At 42.8% G+C, this 21,140-nt stretch overlaps 1 protein-coding gene across 1 annotated transcript in view; it reads right to left on the bottom strand.

Moving 5' to 3' along the window:
* Positions 1 to 20,835, bottom strand: part of glra3.S (glycine receptor alpha 3 S homeolog) — an 82,590-nt gene extending 61,755 nt beyond the window's left edge. The window contains exon 1 of the mRNA XM_018243200.2: positions 20,608 to 20,835. Coding sequence (XP_018098689.1) covers positions 20,608 to 20,678 — 71 coding nt within the window. The 5' untranslated portion in view covers positions 20,679 to 20,835. The remainder of the gene's footprint in view (positions 1 to 20,607) is intronic.
* Between the last annotated feature and the right edge of the window lie 305 nt (positions 20,836 to 21,140).

Genomic DNA, 21,140 nt, shown 5'->3' with positions numbered 1-21,140 from the left:
AAAAAGCTAAATAACAGAAAAAACTATTGCAAATTGTCTAAGAATATCAATTACTGAGCTCATTCAAACACTCTCTTCCTACCTAGAGAAGAGTTCATATCCTGAAACTTGGTTTACCAATATTTGGGGCAGATTTATCAAAGTGTGAGATTAGAGCTCACCACAATTGTCAGGTATTGCTGGGAGTCGAGCCGGGGACCTTTGGGTTTCTGGCTCGATACCCTAACCATTTGGCCAGGTGAGCAGCCTGTAGGGTTACTCACTGTGTGTAACCTGGCCTCTGCAGTCCCAGCCCAGCTGCCGCCTGATTGGCCTCTCCAGCCCCAGCTCAGCTGCTGCCTATCTTAATCAACCAATCAGGTCTGCCTCTTCCCTATTTAAGGGCAGCTCTCAGACCACTCCTTGCCAGAGCATTGCATGGTTTTCTAGTACTGCGGCATCGCCCCTAACTAGGTTTCTAGCTCTTGCCCCTTCTCCCTTGTTAGTCTGCCTTGTCTTGTCCTGCTTACCTTTCCTATCTTGTACCTTTCTAGCCTCGACCTTGTTCCAACCCTACCTTGTACTCCTCTCTTGCTATCCTGCTCCAGTCTCCCTCTCTTGCTATCCTGCTCCAGTCTCCCTCTCTTGCTATCCTGCTCCAGTCTCCCTCTCTTGCTATCCTGCTCCAGTCTCCCTCTCTTGCTATCCTGCTCCAGTCTCCCTCTCTTGCTATCCTGCTCCAGTCTCCCTCTCTTGCTATCCTGCTCCAGTCTCCCTCTCTTGCTATCCTGCTCCAGTCTCCCTCTCTTGCTATCCTGCTCCAGTCTCCCTCTCTTGCTATCCTGCTCCAGTCTCCCTCTCTTGCTATCCTGCTCCAGTCTCCCTCTCTTGCTCCAGTCCTCTCTTGCTATCCTGCTCCAGTCTCCCTCTCTTGCTCCAGTCCTCTCTTGCTATCTTGCTCCAGTCCTCTCTTGCTATCTTGCTCCAGTCCTCTCTTGCTATCCGCTCCTGTCTCCCTCTGCACTCTATCCCCCAGTTTGATCTACGCCCGCACCGTCCTGTCCCATCCAAGCCGTTCCACTCCTGCCACGTCCAGTCCTTTCCTGTTGAGTCGTCGCCCTCTTCTTCCTGTCTTGTCCAGTCCTGATCGTCGTCCTATCCGTCCTGTTCCAGTCTGACTCTTCGCCCTCATCTACCTGTTCCTGCTTCCCTTCAAGTTTCCCCTTGGCACATACAGCCCCTGCCTCAAGGACTCGCCCTTTCCCTTCAGACTCTACAGCGCCCCCTACCTAATCCTTGACAGAATGCTCTGGCCAAAAGAGTCTGCAAGGGCTGTTCCTGTGCCTTCTGACCGGATTCCCAAAAAGACTGAATATTCTATTTTGACCCGCAGATACTGTGATGGCTCCCCAAGTAAAATTCCTATCTTTCTAGAGGAAGTCCTGCTCCTTTCAGAGAAAAAACACTTTCTAAATGCTCCTCCAGTCGAGCAAGTTTCGGAAATCATTTTCTTCCTGCTAGAAGGTGAAGCTCGTTACTGGGCCGAGAACTTACTGTGCAGTAAATCCCCTATAATCTACGATACTGCTCAGTTTCTGTTGGCATTCCTAGATAAATTTGTTCCAGGGCCAGCTATCCCTCCGCAGTCTGCTCCAGTTCCAGGGCCGGCTATCCCTCCACAGTCTGCTCCAGTTCCAGGGCCGGCTATCCCTCCGCAGTCTGCTCCAGTTCCAGGGCCGGCTATCCCTCCGCAGTCTGCTCCAGTTCCAGGGCCGGCTATCCCTCCGCAGTCTGCTCCAGTTCCAGGGCCGGCTATCCCTCTGCAGTCTGCTTCGGTTCCCGGGCCTGCCACCCCTCAGCAACTGCTTCCCCTGCAGCCTCGGCTGCCCACAGCTCCAGAGGGGCCTACCCAGCAGCATCGGCTGCCCACAGCTCCAGAGGGGCCTACCCAGCAGCATCGGCTGCCCACAGCTCCAGAGGGGCCTACCCAGCAGCATCGGCTGCCCACAGCTCCAGAGGGGCCTACCCAGCAGCATCGGCTGCCCACAGCTCCAGAGGGGCCTACCCAGCAGCATCGGCTGCCCACAGCTCCAGAGGGGCCTACCCAGCAGCATCGGCTGGCCACAGCTCCAGAGGGGCCTACCCAGCAGCATCGGCTGGCCACAGCTCCAGAGGGGCCTACCCAGCAGCATCGGCTGGCCACAGCTCCAAAAGGGTCTACCCAGCAGCATCGGCTGCCTACAGTTCCAGTGGGGCCTTCCCTGCAACCGCCATTGCCTTCAGCTCCAGAGCCGGTTCCCCAGCAGCCTCCGCTGCCCATGGCTTCAGCTAGGCTTCCCCGGCGACTGGCTCCCCACTGGCTGCCTCCTGCACTTGTGCCGGCTCAACAGCAGCTGCCTCCTGTACCCATGCCTTGTCCTGTGCCCCCAGAAGTGGGGCTTCTGCCTGATCCTGTGCCCCCAGAAGTGGGGCTTCTGCCTGATCCTGTGCCCCCAGAAGTGGGGCTTCTGCCTGATCCTGTGCCCCCAGAAGTGGGGCTTCTGCCTGATCCTGTGCCCCCAGAAGTGGGGCTTCTGCCTGATCCTGTGCTCCCAGAAGTGGGGCTTCTGCCTGATCCTGTGCTCCCAGAAGTGGGGCTTCTGCCTGATCCTGTGCCCCGAGATGGGGGGCTTCTGCCTTGTCCTGTGCCCTCAGAGGTGGGGCTTCTGCAGTGTCTTAACACAGTGACTGTACCAACCCTTAAAATAACATTCAAAACCCAGGCACTCATGTGGAGGACACCCGCGAGGGTGGAGTTGCCTATACTGTTGCCAAGTCCCAGGGCACCCGCATGGGTGGCTCTGCCAAACACCTGGGCACCCGCCAGGGTGGCTCTTCTGAGTCCCAGAGCACCCGCCAGGGTGGCTCTTCTGAGTCCCAGAGCACCCGCCAGGGTGGCTCAACCGAGTATCAGAGCACCCGCCAGGGTGGCTCTACCGAGTATCAGAGCACCCGCCAGGGTGGCTCTACCGAGTATCAGAGCACCCGCCAGGGTGGCTCTTCCGAGTCCCAGAGCACCCACCAGGGTGGCTCTACCAAGTATCAGAGCACCCGTGAGGGTGGCTCCTCCAGGTACCAGAGCACCCGCCAGGGTGGCTCTACCTAGTATCAGAGCACCCGTGAGGGTGGTTCTACCAAGTATCAGAGCACCCGTGAGGGTGGCTCTTCCAGGTCCCAGAGCACCCGCCAGGGTGGCTCTTCCGAGTCCCAGGGCACCCGCCAGGGTGGCTCTTCCGAGTCCCAGGGCACCCGCCAGGGTGGCTCTTCCGAGTCCCAGGGCACCCGCCAGGGTGGCTCTGCCGAGCATCAGGGCACCCGCCAGGGTGGCTCTGCCAAGTTCCAGGGTGGCTAATACAATAGCATTACCTTCTAGTTGGGCACCCATGTGGTTAGTTCTGCCCATAGCATTGCCAGTTCCCCAGGTGCACGAAAATGTTGGTCACTGTGGCGCCTGGGAGTCGCCTTGTGAGGGGGGGGATACTGTCAGGTATTGCTGGGAGTCAAGCCGGGGACCTTTGGGTTTCTGGCTCGATACCCTAACCATTTGGCCAGGTGAGCAGCCTGTAGGGTTACTCACTGTGTGTAACCTGGCCTCTGCAGTCCCAGCCCAGCTGCCGCCTGATTGGCCTCTCCAGCCCCAGCTCAGCTGCTGCCTATCTTAATCAACCAATCAGGTCTGCCTCTTCCCTATTTAAGGGCAGCTCTCAGACCACTCCTTGCCAGAGCATTGCATGGTTTTCTAGTACTGCGGCATCGCCCCTAACTAGGTTTCTAGCTCTTGCCCCTTCTCCCTTGTTAGTCTGCCTTGTCTTGTCCTGCTTACCTTTCCTATCTTGTACCTTTCTAGCCTCGACCTTGTTCCAACCCTACCTTGTACTCCTCTCTTGCTATCCTGCTCCAGTCTCCCTCTCTTGCTATCCTGCTCCAGTCTCCCTCTCTTGCTCCAGTCCTCTCTTGCTATCTTGCTCCAGTCCTCTCTTGCTATCTTGCTCCAGTCCTGTCTTGCTATCTTGCTCCAGTCCTGTCTTGCTATCCGCTCCTGTCTCCCTCTGCACTCTATCCCCCAGTTTGATCTACGCCCGCACCGTCCTGTCCCATCCAAGCCGTTCCACTCCTGCCACGTCCAGTCCTTTTCCTGTTGAGTCGTCGCCCTCTTCTTCCTGTCTTGTCCAGTCCTGATCGTCGTCCTATCCGTCCTGTTCCAGTCTGACTCTTCGCCCTCATCTACCTGTTCCTGCTTCCCTTCAAGTTTCCCCTTGGCACATACAGCCCCTGCCTCAAGGACTCGCCCTTTCCCTTCAGACTCTACAGCGCCCCCTACCTAATCCTTGACAACAATAAAGCTGGCCATAGATGCAAAGATCCGATCGTACGAATCATCGTACGATCGGACTTTCCCATCTCTTGACCCGCCACTAACCATTGCGGGTCGGGAGATGTCGGGACTCTCCACACACGGTTCGAAAATCATACGAATCCTCGATTCGTACGATCAGATCTTTGCATCTATGGCCAGCTTAAGGGGCATATTTATTAAGGGTCGAATAGTAACTTCAAATTTTCAAAAACATTTTCTGGTCAAAACTCTCAAATTTGAATTGAGAATTATTTCATTCGAATTTCTAGATTGATCAAACCTATACCCTGGGAATAATTCGGCTATTTGCCACCTAAAACCTGCTGAATTCATGTAGAAGTCAATGGGAGAAGTCCAGTGACCCATTTGAAGATTTTAATAGCCTTCCTGACAATCAATTTTTTTTCGGGGGAAGAACTCGGTTCGAGTTTAGTCAAATTTGGTTCGAATTCTATTAAAGTTTTTAGGTTGGGTCATTCGAGTTTTAGACATTCAATTTTTTTCTTAAATAACCTCCCAATTGAATTTCGAGTATATTCAGATTTATTAGAGTTAAAAAAAACTAACATGAATTCAAAATTCAACCTTTGATAAATGGGCCCCAAAATTTAACTCATTTTCTATTCATTCCTTTTTGGAATCATAGTTATCAATGTTCACCATTTGATAATTATGGTTTTAGAAATCCCATAGGAATGAAAAGAAAGTGAGGGAGTTTTATTGTAGTGAGTTTTATTCTTACACTTAGGGGCAGATTTATCAAGGCTCGAATTGAAAATTAGAATTTTTAAATTCGAATATCAAGTTTATTTTAGAGTAATTCGACTAGGGAATAGTCCAAATTCGATTATAATTTTAAATTTATCATGTACTGTCCCTATAAGAATTGGAATTCGACTATTCGCCATCTAAACCCTGACAAATTGGTGTTTTAGCCTATGGGGGGAACTCCTCCAATCAATTTGGAGTCATTTGGTGGACTTTTGAAAAAAAAATGTTTTTTTGTGAAAAAACTCTAATCGAAATTTGATCAAATTTCATTCGAATTTGATCCTATTCACCCGTTTTAAAAAAATTCAATTAATAATAAATAAAACATTTCGATTGGTCAGTTCCTTCCCAATTCCGAGTTTATGGGAGTCGATGGGAGTTTTTAGAAACTCCCATAAACTCAAAATGTGACCCTTGATAAATCTGCCCCTAACACTTGCCCCTGTTTGTGTGTGACTGTTTGGATACCAAAATAAGTGCCAGGATAAAAAAGAATAAGCTCTGAAACACACAACTATATTTCTGTACAATTATTGAACTGGTCCCTCAAGAACAATAATCAATAAACAGTAAAATGAATAATAAAACTGCAGCACTAGAAATTACAATGTGTAACACTGGCAACATACAGTAGGAAGGCAAATAAAACAAAAATATAAAATGTAAGATCAGTTAAAAATTTGCTAAGAATAGGAAGATAGAAAGTCCCACAGAGGGCAGAATAGCACCATAGGCTAGTTCTCAAATGTTGCCACATGCGGTGCAGATTTTTAGAATATACTGCAATTAACAATTCTGGATCGATCAATTAATGAATCATTCTGACACATCCATCTGTGCTCATTGCTTATACACCTGCACTACTGTGAAGCTGCTGTAACAAGTCTTATTGTGTAACATTTTCAACCACTACCTTAGAACAGCACTTAACCATTAAAATGTTCTGATCTCAAAGGATTTTATCTGTTATTTTGTAAATTGATGTTCACAAAATAGCTTTTAATATAATGCTTGTGTTTTAAGAGAAATTATACCCCCCCCCTCTCTTTTTACATGTGCTCATTCAGTAGGAAAACAAGGTGCATAAACATTATCCAGACTTCCAGCAATAAATATAAATATATTTTTACAGAGCTGTACATGATTCCATAGTTTGAAAGGAAACGATGGTAGTCTATCTCTCTGACTCATACAATCCACCATTCCCACTCTTCTATACTAATGGTGGTCCTATGCTTTTAAATATGGGCGTTGGTTTGGGCAATCTCTCTCTCTTAAAAGCCCTTATGGGCGGGGGAGGATTTAGCCTTCAGACTGAAACCAATGTTCAACACACACTGAATACAGGTAATGCTATTATGCAGAGAACTAAGTCTTTTTATACTATGACCTGATATAAATAAGTTAAGGACCGCCATATGGGGTTTACCTTGATGTGGTATGGTGGCTTTTCAACTTTATGATCATAACTTTGTAACAAAAAAACCCTGTTTTGTAAACACATGCACTTGCTTTTATACTGAATTGCTTATGAGACAGGGGACCAGGGAAGTGCATTGTAAGTAGCACTTCCCTTATACTTAAATATACTTTAATTTAGCCTTAAGAGTGCTTCCACAACCCCCCGAATTTCGTAGTCTATCTCTCTGACTCATACAAACCACCATTCCCACTCCCCTTAGGCTTATAGAACCATTCAACCTCACTTAGCCTTGTTCCATTGTGAATTCATAGATTCAAGGGGCTCATTTATCAACACTGGGCAAATTTGCCCATGGGCAGTTACCCATAGCCACCAATCAGTGAATAGCTTTTTAAAGCCAGCTGCAAGTAGAACACTGAATGCAATAAGATTAGTTGCCATGGATTACTGCCCATGGGCAGATTTACCCAGTGTTGATAAATGACCACCCTTGTGTTTTCCAGATAATCTGTGCACCACCCTCTATGGAAACAGATGGACGCCAAATCCCACAATCTATTGCTTTACAATGGAACAAAGTAAGGGTGGGGTTACTTTACACTGTGAGCCTAAGGGTGTTGGAAAATAGTTATTCTGAGCACAGAATATCATATATTATACTACATATCATACTTCATGTAGGATTATAAATGTACTAAATTATACATTTACCTCTGGTAAGAAATGTAACCTGACAGTACATATGAAATATTATATAGCACCCAGTCTGTTCTGCTGAATGACACAGAATCGCACAGCAATTAATTCTTTTTTATTTCATACTTTGGAACTTTGCTTTACTTTATTTTAGATTTAGGTCAGCTGGAGTGAATGCTCTATTAGCTCACACCTCCAGTGGGGAAAATGACGCATTCCCTTTAAAAAAAAAATCCCATAATGGAATCAGACACTTAGCAATTCCACTTCCTGTACTGAAATGCTGCTGAACTATTTGCTTGTATATTATTGACTGAATTTTCTGATTGGTTACCTTTTTTTAACTATGATAATTTACATAAAACAAATATTTTACAAGTCTCTGAAGGTAGATCTAGCTCATGATCATGTCTGTACCAGTAGCCACCCTGCCTATAAATGTCATTGTTGTCAAAATCTAATCGCACATGTGATGTTGCCTAAGTATTAATTTTGGGGGGAATAGTTTTTCTTTAAATACATATTTAGTATTTTGTTAGCCCTCGTTTTTTTTTTCGGTTATTTCATAGCACATATATTTCTTGTTACATGAAAGTTTCCTTCTTACATGTTATACCATGGTATGTCTAGTTTTAACTGCAAACAATACTTATACTTGTCTAGAGCGCTAAAATGGAAGCACTCATGGCTGTATTGTGATGTCAACACACCGGATGATGTCATCACATCACGGTCTGGCTTGAAAATTCAAAATAAATGCCCAAGACTTGGGTTCAATGAAGGAATAAACAGTAAGTTCTACTTAAGTGAGTTTCTGGGTGAGCTATATTTGCTATATCAGCTGATCCTTGGTTCCTGGCACTTATGCCTGTCATTGACAACACTGTTTCACAGCAAGCCCTGACTTTCTTGCCTGGATACTGACCTTGATCTGCTTAACCCTTTGTGTACCGTGATTTGGACAATTTTCTGCCAGCCTGCACACAAGCGTCCTCCTTGGTCCCGACTTCAAACTAGCACTCCACTCTGTGTCTTCACGAGTCCATTGTCTGTATACTTGATAGTCGTAAAATAGGTTGGCTTTATTTTTTAATTTGTGTGTCCAAGGCCAGAACTGGGAGGGGGCACTGGGCATATACCTCTTTTGTCACCTACCCCTAGTTTGGGCCACCCCAGTTGCCTAGGGTGCCCTGCTGGCTTGGCCCGGGGATGCATAATCTGTGTACACAGTAGAGGTCGTTTTACAATTTCTTCTTCTTTCCAAACTCTTCATTAATCTCTTTAGGAGAACAAACCTCATTGAAACATGCTCACTATAAAGAGGACTTTGATAAAATGTATTGTGTTTCCATTAATTTAACCCAGTGTGGATAGTGTTTGCTGTGGATGGCTTATTGAAGTCATTTATTTTAAAAGAGTTAAAGGTTTACTTCTGAGGTTGACAAAACTCTGCTGTCTTTGATTAAAGAGTTGTCTTGCTCATGAATGTGATCAATAGATACGATCAGCTGGAACATGCAATTAATTTTGTGCCTTTGACCAGCATCACATTACTGAAACAATATTGATGCTTGACTGGAGCTGGAGCTCAGCCTCACCACCAAGATAAGATGGTATCCCTACACTGATGTTGTTACTTTTGAAAACACTATCACTGTTTTTATCCATCATTTGTATTAAGTATATTTATCCAATAAAAATAAGCTCTTATCCTCACCAAAAAAAGCTTTAATTATATTGCATAGGCAGTAGCATAGCTGTTCGCAAACACAGAGGCCAGGTCCTTCTTACCAGTATTCTCCTACCATGGTCAAAACTCTTATGCTCATCATAAACCTTTATTTAAACTGTATTTCCTAAAGGGGATTAGGATTGTGTAACGGTTGGCACCCTAAACCCAGAACCGATGCCAAGCACCCTGGTCTCGGCTCGGCTTTTGCCTGTAGCAGCCGCCTTTGGCTTCGGGAGGAGCCCTCTGCTACTCAGTTTGCCGCCAGGTCTTAAAACGAGAGGTGCAAGGCGAAGGGTTCTGGACAGACAGAGGGGCACAACTGTAGGCAAGAGTCTTTGGGCTGAAGGTCACAGTACAAGACGTTAGGCAGAATCATAGTCAGATCAGGCCGGGTCGAGGTAGGCAGAGAATAATCGTAGTCAGGCAGGCAAGGGTCAAACCAGCTAGTCAATCAGAGGGTTAAGCAGAATCGGAGTCAATAAACAGGCAAAGTTCAGGTTTCAGAAGGTAGAATAGTCAAAGCCAGGCAGGGCAAAAACAGATATCAGAGAGGATCAGATTCAAATAGCTTAAGCTCAAAACACCATAAGGATAAACCTATAACGGGCAAGGTACTGAAGCCAGAATGAGCCTTATATAGGGGTTTCAATTTCACGCCAAAACGTGTCTTTGCGCGTCTGTGTCATAATGCCCGCACGTCCCCGTCCATAAATAGAGCGAGACACAGGCACGCACGCCCTAAGAACCCAAAGTGGAGGAGGAAGAAGAACGGCATGGCGGGCATCGCTGCCGCATCACTGGACCACCAGGGCAAGTAGTTTTTATTACAGATTACTTGGGCAGTAGCCTCACAGACTTCAAGCATAGCAGCTAGGTTTTTCTCATCTGCATTCTCCTGCTATTGTCTGCTGAAAGCTGGCCATACACTAAAAGATCCAACAAGCTTGGCAAAGGAGGTAACTTCTGACCAATATATTGACCCAAGAGCAGACCTTGAGAAGGCTATTCAGTGTAACCTTTCCTGGCATACCCTTTTAGAACAGGATCCTTCTTCAGCACACACATAGGCCACTTATCTGCTAACAATCTGGCAAACCTAGGAACTCTCCATGGTATTTGTTGGAGAGAATCATATACCAATAAAGATGCAGCAGGCACTCACAAGTCCAATGACCAGGCACTGTAAAAGAGAAGTAGATGAGCAAATGTGTCCCATTTATCTTGGCAAAAATCTGTGAAATACCAGATTCGGCAAAATGCATTAAAATCAGTGGGCATTTTTTGAGGTAACCACACAACCTTTTTTTTATTTGGTGGTGCGCACAAAACATTGGAGTCAATGGGAGTTTATTTGCAGCAAAACCTGATGAAAATGTACGCACATCACTAGTAGACTTTGTTTATACAAATATACACACCATATTCTTACGTGTTTTGTGCGCCAAGCACATAATCACAGGCTCATGACGGAGCCTATACATTTTAGGGAGAAGTACTATATGGAAATACTGGGCTATCCATTCAGATAACAGAACAGAATTAACCTCAAAACTGAACTTGGAGTTTTCTTTCACTCCTCTAATGTGACACTGGTATATCATGACACTTCTATCCTTACCATGTCCAGATAAGCAACTTTGACTATCCGCTGCTTTAGAACAACTTTGCTGAGTATAGAAAGGTCCATTTCCTCAAACCTTTCCTCTTATTTTCCAATTGTCTTCCATCTAGATGTACCTTGCTTGGAGGGAAGTCAATGGACCAGTAGTGGACCAATAAGTCATTTTATTAACATTTATTTATATAGTGACAGGATATTCTACAGCACATTACAGAGATTTCACATTATTCAAGTTAGGCCCTGCACCAGTGGAGCTTAGAATCTATGGTCCATATCACAGTCACACACAATGCGATCAATATTATTAGGAGCCAGTTCAGCTTCATGTATGTGTGGGAGGAATCTATACCCAGAAGGGAAAAAAATGCAAACTCTTGCAAATAGTTCCCACACTGGAATAATATATTTTCTCTTTCCCTGCTAACACCTACACCATGATAGCATTGTTTTACTTACAGAAAAGCTTTATACACTTATAATGTTTGCCATATAATAAGAAGAGCTTCATACACATACAGTAAGTGCTAGTAAATAAACAGATGAACTGTTAGATCAATTTTGCAGATTTCAATCTGTAAAGAATGCATGTTTTAATTGGTGTATTTAAACCAAATTACTAGGGGGGCAGTTATAGTGAAAAACACATATAAGGATAAGGTTGCTGTATTATCTGTTTACCATCACCAAGATATTAAGCACATACGTTGAAGAGCTAATTAGTAATAAGCAGAACTGAAGTGTGCTATTGTCTAAACTATCCGGCACTCACATGCAGCATGAGGTTTTCATAAGTGGCTGGTATTATGGGGTTGCAACATTCACGTATTTTATTGCATCCCCAACATTTTAAATAGAAACAAAACTTCATGCAGAGATATGGTTAAATGCAAAGCGGGTTGTAAACGGATCCATTTAATTCCTATGCTGTGGTGTTTGTCTTAGAAAGCTATGCACCCCTGTATTAAATACATTTCATAAATGCCTGCTATGAGAGTACTAACATTTCACAAGAATCAGAATTATTTTTGGACTGATCATTTAGCCCTTGGGGGTAACAGTAATGAGGGTTTATTTACAGCCACTAAAGCGCTGTGTTGTTGCACGAATTGATGCCATTCATTAAAGGTACTTGCTTCGAAGCTGCCCTTTGAACTTACTACCTTACAAATGTTGGCTTCAACACAATCTGTGAGTCTGTTTGGATGAATATGCCACAAGCATGGCACTTGACATCAGGTCCGGACTGAGAATTAAAATAGGCCCTGGCATTTCAGGTACACAGAGGCCCAATCAGCCCACAAAGAGGCCGAAACAGCCCCCACCAGCCCACTTAATAGTGACTTTCTATGGGACCTTATAGCAGCCCCTCTGGCAGAGGCGGGCCAGGCTAGCTGGGCACCCTAGGCGACCCAGCCGGCCAGCTCGCCCTCACTTCCCCCGTCACTTGCGCAGTGACGTCACACGCAAGCGCGTTGATGGGGCACCGTGACGCGCATGCGTGCAGACTACACAAGCGTATGCGATGCGTGACGCCGATGCTCGTGTAAGTGAGAGTTAAGTCTGGCGAGTAGTAGAGTCTGGTCTAGGGGTAGGCAGAAGAGGTAGCTGCCCAGCGCCCCCTCAATTGTTGCACCCTAGGCAGCTGCCTCTTCTGCCTACCCATAGTTCCGGCCCTGCCCTCTGGCATTTGCCAGAACCCACAGATTGCCTGCTTGACATTGGGAAACCCTGGAGCTACCACCACTTTCCCCAGTAAAATTGTGGCAAATGAATCAGATGCAGACATCATGGTGGAAACAACGCCATCTAAACGTAGACATTTTTATGCGGCTGATTTGCGGCAGTATTCGAACACAGTTGCACGCATTTTTATGCACTGGATACATACTACTGCACCAAAATGTTCGGCTCATAATAATGGCACAATTATTTAAAAAACAACTTTGTTTTCGTAGGATGGCAATGGAATAAACAAAATACGCACAGATCCAAAAGAGGTTACTATTCCTTTTCATAATCTAAATAATTGATTGAACCAATCAATTTAAAGAAATCTCCAAAAACAATAGCAAATTAAGGTACTTGCTTACAAAATCAATTTGTTAGTATTTTATGTTCCACTTGGGAAATTCTGTTTTAGCCACAAAAATATATTATTTGCTGCCTCGGTTCTTCCTATTAGATGAACACTTTTTTTTATTTAGTCATATAGCTGCAGAATTACTGTATGTATCAAAGATTAAAGTCAGATTCCCAGAAATTATACATTTATTGATTAGTACAGTGCATTCTTGAATGTCAAAAAAAGTTTTCATTCACTGGCACATTAATCAATGCAGATATATTTCTTAATTTGCAGAATGTGTTTGAAAAGTTAAACACTATACACCACTATAACATTACATTACAAACGTTATTAAACATTACAATTTTGTAGCAATTATATTGACCAAAAATTTTTTTTTGAATGTATTAACACACAACTATGTTTTGTATATAGTGATGTTGTTATCATATGATAGATGATAGTTCTAGTGGTAGAAGGCACGTTTTGCACTTTATAATGTTTTATAGTATTCAAAAGGCTTGCACAGAATTTGAATAAATGTATTGGGACATTGATAAGTCTGCGAAGAAAGTTAGTCCAGCACCCACTGTTTCATGAATAAAACGGCCTTTATTGGACCAAGGGCATTACAGCAACGTTTCAGACCAACTGGTCTTTTATCAAGCTTGAAGGTGGCCACTGGAGGACGTGCACCCAGCCAAAGAAGTGAGTTGCAGTTGTGCTGACTACTAATCTGCCATTGATAAGTCTGCAACAGACACAAATTTGGCACCATTTGTTCACTTGTTAGAGCATATTTAAGTCAAGTATTGTTTTATTACTAAAGAGAAAAGGGAAATCATTTATAAAAACTTGGATTATTTGGATAAAATAGATTCTATGGGTCAAATTCACTAACCGGCGAAAATTCGCGTACATCGCAACACTTTGCCAGGCGTAAAATCGCCTGCACAACGCTAATTCACAAAGATCCGAAGTTGCACACAGGGTACCGAACTATTACGAAATTACGCTCAGCAGTTGGAAGTTACACTAGCGTTGTCTAATTAGCATAAGGCGTGCAGTTAAAGTACAATGGCCGCATATGCTGTAAATATATTACATTACACAAGGCCAGGGAACCTTAATAAAATTATATAAATTTGTTATAATGCCCTACACATGTACCCACAGTATAGTTTAGGTGCCATATGTTGGCAAATTTAGGGGGGGAAGGAGGGTACCCCCAAAAAAAAGTGTATGATATTTTTCAGGCTATCACCCTTTAAAGGGCTTGTAAAGGCAAAAAAATAAAATCCCATTTTTACTTTCTTAAATGAAAAAGAAACCTCCAATAAACTTTAATAAAAAATGTGTACCGTTTTTATAAGAAACCTGACTGTATGCAGTGAAATTCTCCCTTCTTTTACTGCTGTGGATAGGAATTGTCAGACGGTCCCTAACTGCTGAGCAGGGAAACAATCATACTTATGAACAGCAGGGGGAGCCCCCGCCTTACTTACCAGCCATGCAGAACTCAAGCAGCTTTGTTTATGACGATCCCTAAGCAGCCCAGACCACACTGAGCATGTGCACAGTCTTAGTCTTGCAAAGATGTTTAACAAAGTTACAAGATGGTGACCCCCTGTAGCCAACTTTGAAAGCATAAATTATTTGTTTGATTAGGCTTGTGGTGCAGTAAGTTCATGTTTATGTTTAGTATACAAAATACAGCATTTCTAGTTTTATTCTATTTTAAACTTTACATGCCCTTTAAATAGGAAAAACACCAGCGTTTTTTGGGACTTAGAAACTTTTTTTTGAGGAACTTATATCTCTATTGCAATTCGCCTGGTCTGAGGTGGCGATAGTCTGGTGATAGAGGTAAAATAAAAAAATGAATTTGAATTTGCTTATGTAACGCTCTTTGGCCAGACCGAAAATTCACCTGGCATTAGAGTGCGAAGTTGTGCCTTGGCAAAATTATCGTTAGTAAAACGGCGAAGTGCCAAAATGACGTCATGCTGGCGAATTTTTGCCAGCATTAGCCACTTCGTCCATTAAGTAAATTTCCCCCTTTGAGAGAAGGGCTTTACCTAACTCAGAGCTATATTTATAAGCAAAGCACTGCTCTTCTTATTCAGGCAAGCTTTCATTTGTTAGGGATATGTACTTGTGCACTGCTGCTGAACTAGAAAATTCAATAGGAAAAAAGCAGAATTTGACTGCCTTCAATCAGTTGATTCAGTTCTGACAATTGGCTACATTTCTAAATGTGATAACTCATGCAAACACCTGTCAGGAAAGTGTTATTAAATGTGCTAAAACCTGAACTGCAGGGTATCCATTAGGATTCCCCTGTTCAAATTTCCATAAATCTGTCCCTTTAGTATGGATTTTTTCTTCCAATTTATTTAAAACATCCATACAGCCACACTGTGGAACAATTGTTTCTACCTCACCCCTCTCATCTGTCTGTAGATGGCTGGAGTGCTGCAGAATTCTGAATATATAGGCAGCAACAATGCCCACGATATAATATCAAAAACGCAAACTCAGGCATTCTCCTATGATCTCTAAATGGAATTGGATGGATGCATGGATATCTCTCTAATATATATACAAAGTCAATCTGGAACAAACAATTCCTGGACCAGCACTTCCCTTTAATATACACACATATAGCCACTCCAACGTTTATCAAGGATAATGTGCATTGTCCAAACAAGCTTTAAATCGTGCAAAAAAGGTTCCAAAAATATAACTACAATATATATATATATATATATATATATATATATATATATATATATATATATATATATAATTCATGTAGCTGCTCATTTGTCACTCCCCTTGAACATACAATATGGGGCAGATTTACTAAGGGTCGAATAACCCTCGATATTCGACCAGGAACTAAAATCGTTCGACTTCGAATATCGAAGTCGAACGATTTAGCGCAAATCCTGCGATCGAACGATTCGAAGGATTTTAATCCAACGATCAAAGGAATATCCTTCGATCAAGAAAACGCAGGCAAGCCTATGGGGACCTTCCCCATAGGCTAACATTGAGTTCGGTAGCTTTTAGCTGCCGAACTAGGGGGTCGAAGTTTTTCTTAAAGAAACAGTACTTCGATTATCGAATGGTCGAATAGTCGAACAATTTTTAGTTCGAATCGTTCGATTCGTAGTCGAAGTCGTAGTCGAAGGTCGAACTAGCCCATTCGATGGTCGAAGTAGCCAAAAAAACACTTCGAAATTCGAAGTTTTTTTAATTCGAATCCTTCACTCGAGCTTTGTAAATGTGCCCCTTTATGTGGAATAAAATGCAGAGTCTCGGGAGTGTGAAGCAGGATTGATTGAGTTACCATGTGTCTGACTCACCAAGCGCATTGAACTGTACCTCTTTATCCTATCTGAAGGCTTGTGTTCTAAGCCTGTATACTATTAGTACAGTGTTGTGTTAAATAACTCTGCTCTCTTTAGACATTCAGCTTGTAATGGAGTTGCTAGGTGCACAATTATGCCAGCAACAATACAACTCTAGACATAATGCTGCCAAACCAATAACACTTGGAATTTATAGCTTCATGTTTCTGTTAATGTGTTTGTTGTTTGTGTCCAGCTGTAGTGGCAGCTACCCATAATAGGCCAATAATAGCTGTCATTTTATTAGAGTAGCACCTGTTTTTAATGTGTACCAGAACACAGTGTAATGGTTAGAAGTGGTGGGGGTGAATGACTTTGCTGTAATAGATGGAGGAAGAGAGGGGTGGCACAGGCATATTAACTAGAGGCGCCAAGTATCTGTCATGCCATGACTAGTATAACATTTGCAAAGCATGAGCTCTCATGGCACGCAGGCACCGTGGCCACTATGCTGCTCTGAGCCTCAGGCAGCCACAATGCAAGTCCATTACAATAATCCACCACTGCTTTGGTGCCTTGCCTCTTTCCTTAACTCTTACTGACACACCCCTAAGGTGATGGGAAGAGTACAGGAGACTTCAGAATGTGTAAGCAACTCTGTTCAACAGACAGAAAGACTACACAAGGACAAGTTGTTCCTTTAAAAGCTTGGTATACACACACACTGTGATATACCTTGTACTGTACTCACATGCAATTCTATTTACAACTTTACCAGGGTTATCAAACAGTCATTAAATACATCAACTGATCATTCTTTCATTTTTATGAACAGAACAGCTTCTGATATACAGTATCTACACAAGCTGATCACAAGCACATTTCCCCATATTCAGCCTTTGGTAGATGTAGTGTATTCTGTACAAAGATGGCATTGTCCACTTGGAATGATCCAGTAAATAAGTGGCGCATGCTCATTTAAGAAGCACCTCAAATCCCAACCGGAGGCACAGGCTCAGCAGCAGCGGCGGCACAAGACCCTATGACAGATGGTAAATACCAGATGAAGCACAAGTTAAAGGACTTGTCAACCCAACAAAAAAATTTTTGCCTGACAAAAGAAAACACAATTATAAGCAACTTTGCAATTTGAATTTATTAAAAAGTCTAAGGGGCAGATGTATTAAGGGTTGAATATCGAGGGTTAATTAACCCTCGATATTCGACTGGCGAATTAAAATCCTTCGACTTCAAATATCGAAGTCGAAGGATTTTGCGCAATTCGTTTGATCGAACGATTGAAGGATTTTAATCCATCGATCGAAGGATTATCCTTCGATTAGAAAAAACTTGGAAAGCCTATGGGGACCTTCCCCATAGGCTAACATGGACTTCGGTAGCTTTTAGGTGGCGAACTAGGGAGTCAAAGTTTTTTCTTAAAGAGACAGTACTTCGACTATCGAATGGTCGAATAGTCGATCGAATAGTCGAACAATTTTTAGTTCGAATCGTTCGATTCAAAGTCGTAGTCGAAGGTCGAAGTAGCCAAAAAAACACTGAAATTCAAAGTTTTTTTTCCTCTATGCCTTCACTCGAACTTAGTGAATGGGCCCCATAGTGTCATAAAGGAGAAGGAAGGGCAGTTTTACTTGTGGGTGGCAAAAGTTAGGCACCCCCAAGTCCTACTTACCTGACACCCTGGGCCTGTGCACCTATCTGGAGAAAACTGGTTATTCCAGCGAGCACAACGGAGCAATCGTCTTCCGGCTTCTTCTTTCTTCAAATATCCCGGGGCAGACGCATGTGCAGTAGAATGAAATAGGCAGCTTTTTCATTAAAGTGCAGCTTTTTGCTCTACTACGCATGCGGTCATTTTACATGGAACATAATGCATTTTTGTGCATTGCAAATGCTACCCTCTACGCTACTACCTTATGGACGTGCAAAAAAATGCAACAATAAAACTTGACTGCAATAAAACTCAGTTCTGAACACACACTGAGTTCAAACAAACATACTTTAATGGAATAGTTGACGCATTTAGGTGCGCTCAAACCTGCGTCTCAAACACCCACCAAAAGCATGCTTGTGTGTAAGACCTAATGCCATCGTTCTGAATTTGACATTATTAATGGCAGCAAAATGACATTAATAACAACAGAAAATGTACACTAACTTCAGCCTGGAGTAAAGCTGGCCACAGATACAAAGATCCTATTGTTCGAATCCTCGAACGATCCGACTTCCCCTGCCATTAACCATTCAGATCAAATAAAGTAGAAAAGAACAGATCAGTCGATGTTCTGCCCCTGACAGCAATTGGATGAAACTTATGTCCGACAAAGCTGGTGACAGTCTCCCTCTGATATAGTCAGATCAGCAATACATGCAGAGATATTATCAGCAGCCGACAGAAATCTTTTAACCTGCCGATCGACCAAATGACCGATATCCGTGGGGCGAAAAATGTAGGGACTCTCCACACATGGTCCGAAATCGGATCTTTGGCCAGCTTAAGATGTACTCTGGCTTTGTATGGAGAAATGTAGTACTCCAAATTTACTACAGTGGCGTCATGGACAGACAATTTTACTCCAAAGTGTATCAAAAGGATTAAGGCTTTTGCAAATGTTATGTTCTTGTAACTCCAATAATATTTCTTACTCCAATTTCAATTTACTCCACCTTTGTGAATTCCCCCTGGTGAGTTTTCTGGATGAACTGGTGTAACTAAACTGGTTATATCGGTATAAGAATATTTTCTACTTGTTGTTTCAACTCAATGTGTAAGATGTGGAGCAGTGCATAACTGGTTAAGTACATGGATACCATTAAGAAGTAAAATGAGTACAAGCTGTGTTCTAGATGTTTAATAATGACATAGTACATGGTGCATGCAATGTAATCTATGGTAAATGCACCTGTAGACTAAAAGAGATCATGCCTTTGCATTTCATTCTAAAGAACTTCAGCAGAGGAAACACAGCGACATTCATTCCTTTGCCTGCGCAGCCATCTCTGCTTATAAAGATAATATTGGAACTGACCCTGTGGCGAAATTAAAGAATTATGAGCTGGAAAGTGTGCCTTTATACTGCGAGCTCTCCATGACCTTGACCAATCTGCATTGCCTTCTTACTTCTGCTCCCGAATTAGATTATGAAGCCACTGGGGCATCAATGCATTGCTCATTATATATTCATCAGCATGAGCCAATAGTGTTATTAAAAACATAATATAAAACACTTGAAGAGTGAAAAGTGTAGGGCAATTAATACTCTTTTTTTCATTAAGCATGCATTATATATATATATATATATATATATATATATATATATATATATATATATATATATATATGTGTGTGTGTGTGTGTTTTTTCATCAGCCATGCATACAAATGAGTCCAAGCAACTGATTATATTGATCGGTCATTTACAATCGCACGGTAGGGTGTTTAAGTAAGAAAACAGAACCAGCACAGCAGAGATCCAACAAAAATACCTAGGAACAAAAGCTCAACAATGCATACAAATGCCATAAATCACTAAAGAATTTTTCTGTTGACTTCTATTGATCCCATTCAATCTCAATTCTTTATACATTCGTTAAATTCAAGTGAGCTTATGCAATTAGTTTTATTCTTGGGAAATGGTTAACCAAGTGCTTTACTAATCGAAATTAGTGGATATTGATTGAACCCCTATCCTATATATACCACCCAGCATTACTTTCCATATGGAAATTAGTTCTCTGCATCAACACACACAAATTCGCACAAGGTCCAATGAGTTTAAACAACCTGCCCTCCATATACCTGTACATTAGTACACAAGTCTTCCAGCTACTGCTGAACTACAACTCCCAGAATCCCCTTCAGCACATCACAGAATCTGCAGCACTCAAGCTGTGGTCGACCTACACATCTCAGAATCTCATCTTTTAATAGAGATTTAGATGTGTATAGTTCATACACAGCTAGAGGACTGCAGGTTGCACATTACTAACTTAAACCCTTGATATGTGGATGTCAACATTTTGTTTTATTTTTTTTAATGAAAACTTGTTTTCCCTTACTTGCAAAACCCCCACTCTTAATTGTTTGATTATTATCATACTGCCGTTGTAAGACCACAGCTAAGGCATGCGATTAATCAAGGAAAATAATTAAACTAGCTCAGGTAATGAGATGAAAAGGTCAGTGTACTATTATGATGGATTTGGCATGTTGAGATTTCTAAGAAGGTCAACTTTTCCTTGTTTTTATCGTTCTGGTCCACGTATTGTTGCCAGTATCATATGTGCATGCAATCAAATCAGGCTGTGTTGCACATGGTATACCCAGAGCCTGCTTTAAGCTCAGACACAACACACATTTCAATATTTTTTAAATAAAGTAAAGTGGAAAACAGGCTCTTACATGAATTATTTTTTTTATAATAAATCACTGTATTTGTAATCGCCAGAAAGATGTGATTTAAAGGCAACACAGTTCCCTAATGAAATCAGGCGACTTTAAGTGGCCATCCCTCAGTAATGCTTCTGAATAAGAAGTTGGAGCCACAATACCTGAGCAGTAGCGCTGCTTCCCAGAAGTAAAATCCAGAGACGGCCGTTAAGATGCACCTGATCCGGGCCATTGTTGTGCTGAGCTGGAATGTGGGAGAGCGAGGAAAATCATCAAACTGCTGGCAGTGACCAGTTCCTGGGGAGGACAGGGAATCCACATAGACAAATGTGCTGGGGTTTCAGCACCACAGACAGCTCTGAACCATTTGTGTGTGTGACCTGTCAGCTCTCACATCAGGCAGAGTGGTGGGCGTGGCTCATGCTGTGTTCCTATAAAGCAGAGCTGCAGGGTCCTAAAGCACGGAAGGCTCCGAAAAAATCTCGATTACGATTATCTTTATTTATTTAAAGGCAAGTCTGCAGCTTGAAATGGCTTGAAGATGATTATCAAGCTTCTTAGCATAAATGAAGGGCTTACTCTTTTAATGCTGTGTTTTATAATACAAGTACAGCAAATTAAATGCTTGGGACTTGGGGTTTTATGACAATTAACACAGAATAATTATGATTGTGTTCGTGGATTCATGCATCGC

Source organism: Xenopus laevis, chromosome 1S (assembly GCF_017654675.1).
Source record: "Xenopus laevis strain J_2021 chromosome 1S, Xenopus_laevis_v10.1, whole genome shotgun sequence".
NCBI lineage: Eukaryota > Metazoa > Chordata > Amphibia > Anura > Pipidae > Xenopus > Xenopus laevis.
This window is presented reverse-complemented; position numbering and strand designations above follow the sequence as displayed.